We start from the raw sequence: 2,519 nt of genomic DNA, 5'->3' as shown, positions 1-2,519 counted from the left end.
ACTGTCTCCAATCACCTCCCCTCACAACGCAATAGCTTTCTCATTTGGCAGGCTACTTAAGTTTCCCTCCTTCCCCCCCCATCGTGACCTCCCACCATTCCTCCCCCTTCCCCCCTCCTCCTCCAGCACCCACCGGGCTCCTTCGTGGAAGATGAACCAGTCCATCGGCACGCTCCCGTCGTCCCTGGCCGCCAAGGAGGCGGCGAACGTCCGGAACCAGGAAGGGAAAATGGGCCCGATGAAAGGAAGAAGCATGGCGACCCTATGCTTTTTCTTTCCGGTCTGGGCTCGGCTCTCGTCCGGCCCGGGTGATGGGATGGGAAGGGGGGGAACGGCCCTTGTGGGGAGGTTCTGCCCGCGAAGCATGTCCCCGCTCCTGATATAAAGGATGACACCAAATCATAAGCACTCTAAGGTCCCTGTGATCCGTGCGTCCTCTCGAGGACATTTTCCCCGCCTCCCTGCGGTGAGACGGACTTACCTGAGAGAGAGGGCTTCATATCGCTTCCCTTGACTCCACAACCTCGTCCTATCCGCCCACATTCCCATCTTCCGTCCACTTTCCTCGCCATAGCTCTCTGGGACTACAAGCAACGTTGAAGGTGCATCTTTATCCGTAAAAGCCGAGAAGACCTTCCAAGAGAGGTACAGTTGGGCTGCCCAAAAAGCTGCAAAACCTAATGGCCAAAGAAAGCGACTGAACCCCCGGCGTGCGTGCGAGACAGACCCCGACGGCATATCACGGACACAACTTTCTTCCTTGTCCGAGTGCTGGCCTGTTAAAGTGGTGGGACCGGCCTTTTCACGTCAAGAAAGAGTAACCCGCGCGTAAACGGAAAGGTGCTTGGGAGGCATGGGTGCGTATTCCCTAACTCCAAGAAATGAGCGTATGACCCCATCACAGGGTGCCACAAGCCACGCTTTCACCCACAAATCATGTGTGCCTCGTTTCTCAAAAACAGGGTATGGGGCTCGGAGCAGGCATGAGATGCGGGCATGATTAAAAAATGGGGCATCTTCGTTTGCCAGGGCGCCGGCGGGGGGTTAAGGGGAATAATAAGCGAGGCCGGTGGGGGGAAAAAAGCAACTAAGGGCCCTAAAGTACAAAGATTTTTACTGCCCGATGCCGAGTCCCCCCTAGAAATGCGATGTGCATGCGCACGAAGGGTAGGACGTGCCTGACACGCTTGGTGGAATGTGTAGGAACGGAAGATAAAGCAGGCGAGCACTTTACTTCCTGGAGGGGTGGTGGGGATAGCGGGGAAACGGAGAGCCTCTCAAGGACAAACGTTTTTGTCCGGCCGTACACCGCGTATCAGGCGGCCCCAAGCTCCATTGTGCCCGTGTATGGTTACAATGGACGACGAGGCGATGTCAATGGGTATATTTTTCCGTGACGTGCTTTCTTTTGTACCAAAAATCACTTGCTTGGATATTTTGGAGTCAACCTCCCGAGGCAGGAATAGCAGTAGCCTCTTGCATTCATTTATTAGTAGCATTCGTGCCCCTCATCAGGTTGCTGAAAAATTCCACTGGTATCATAAATAAGTTAACAATCATTTGAATGTCCCCTCCCGGCGTCCCTTTGCCCATGGCCACAGGAGGCTTGCGTCACCCTCAGCACCTGCAGGAGATGGCTGGGAGACCCCGAGCCACCAAGCTGCTTGCGGCGAAAGGTGTCACCGAAGAGAAAGCAGAGAATGGCCGTGCCAGGAACGATAAAACTTCCCCTCCGCCTCCTGCAGACAGGAAGGAAGCGGAGGAAGAAGAGGAGGAGGAACTGCCAAGCGTGGACGACGAAAGTAGCAGCGACGGGGCGGGTACGGGGGAAAGCGATGGGGAAGAGATGGAAGACGGCACGGTAGGGGAATCCGAGGAGGAAGAAGGAGTGGCAGACGGCGATGAGGAAGACAGCGTCTTGGATTCTGAGGAGGAGGAGGAATTTGAAGACCAAGGCTCCTCAAGCGACGAGAGCGAGGTCCTGGAGGCCCAAGCGGAAGCCTCGGGGGGGGAAGACGGGGACACGGACGACGACGTCGAATACCTGGAGAGCAGCGACGAGGGAGACAGAGAACGGGACGAAGCCTTGCGCGTGGAGGAGGCCACGCCCCGACGTTGGCAACCCGCAGCGTCCCAAGCCCCCCTCCGGGCGCTCCTGCGGCAAGGAATTCCCAAGGGGGTAGAAGGGACTTCCACGGGGAGGAAGAGGGCGGAGGAAATCGAGGTGGAGCGGGCCAGTGGGCGCTTGGCGGTGGCTGCGGCCATGCACGCGGACGACTTGTCGAGCGACGACGAAGGGGAAGGGGAAGGCAGGGTCCGGAATGCGATTGGGAGGGTGCCCTTGCATTGGTACGACGAGTACGAGCACATGGGCTACGACCTGCAGGGGAAGAAGGTCATGAGGGGCCGGAAAGGCGACGGCTTGGACGCAGCCTTGGCCAGGTGGGAGAGAGAAGGGGGAGGGTGGGGAGGTCCCAGTCTTTACTTTTGTCCCGCTCCCCATTGATGACCGCCTGCTT

At 57.8% G+C, this 2,519-nt stretch overlaps 1 protein-coding gene across 1 annotated transcript in view; it reads left to right on the top strand.

The window, feature by feature from the left end:
• The window catches only part of NGA_0414900 (block of proliferation 1), a gene marked incomplete at its 5' end in the record, with an annotated part of 13,749 nt that overhangs the window by 9,322 nt on the left and 1,908 nt on the right, over nt 1-2,519 (top strand). The window contains 2 exons of the mRNA XM_005854752.1: nt 52-208; nt 1,622-2,471. Coding sequence (XP_005854814.1) covers nt 52-208; nt 1,622-2,471 — 1,007 coding nt within the window. The remainder of the gene's footprint in view (nt 1-51; nt 209-1,621; nt 2,472-2,519) is intronic.

Source organism: Nannochloropsis gaditana (genome assembly GCF_000240725.1).
Source record: "Nannochloropsis gaditana CCMP526 unplaced genomic scaffold scaffold397, whole genome shotgun sequence".
In the NCBI taxonomy this organism is placed as follows: Eukaryota; class Eustigmatophyceae; order Eustigmatales; family Monodopsidaceae; genus Microchloropsis; species Microchloropsis gaditana.
The sequence above is the reverse complement of the archived record's forward strand: the minus strand, read 5'-3'. Positions and strand labels throughout refer to the sequence as shown.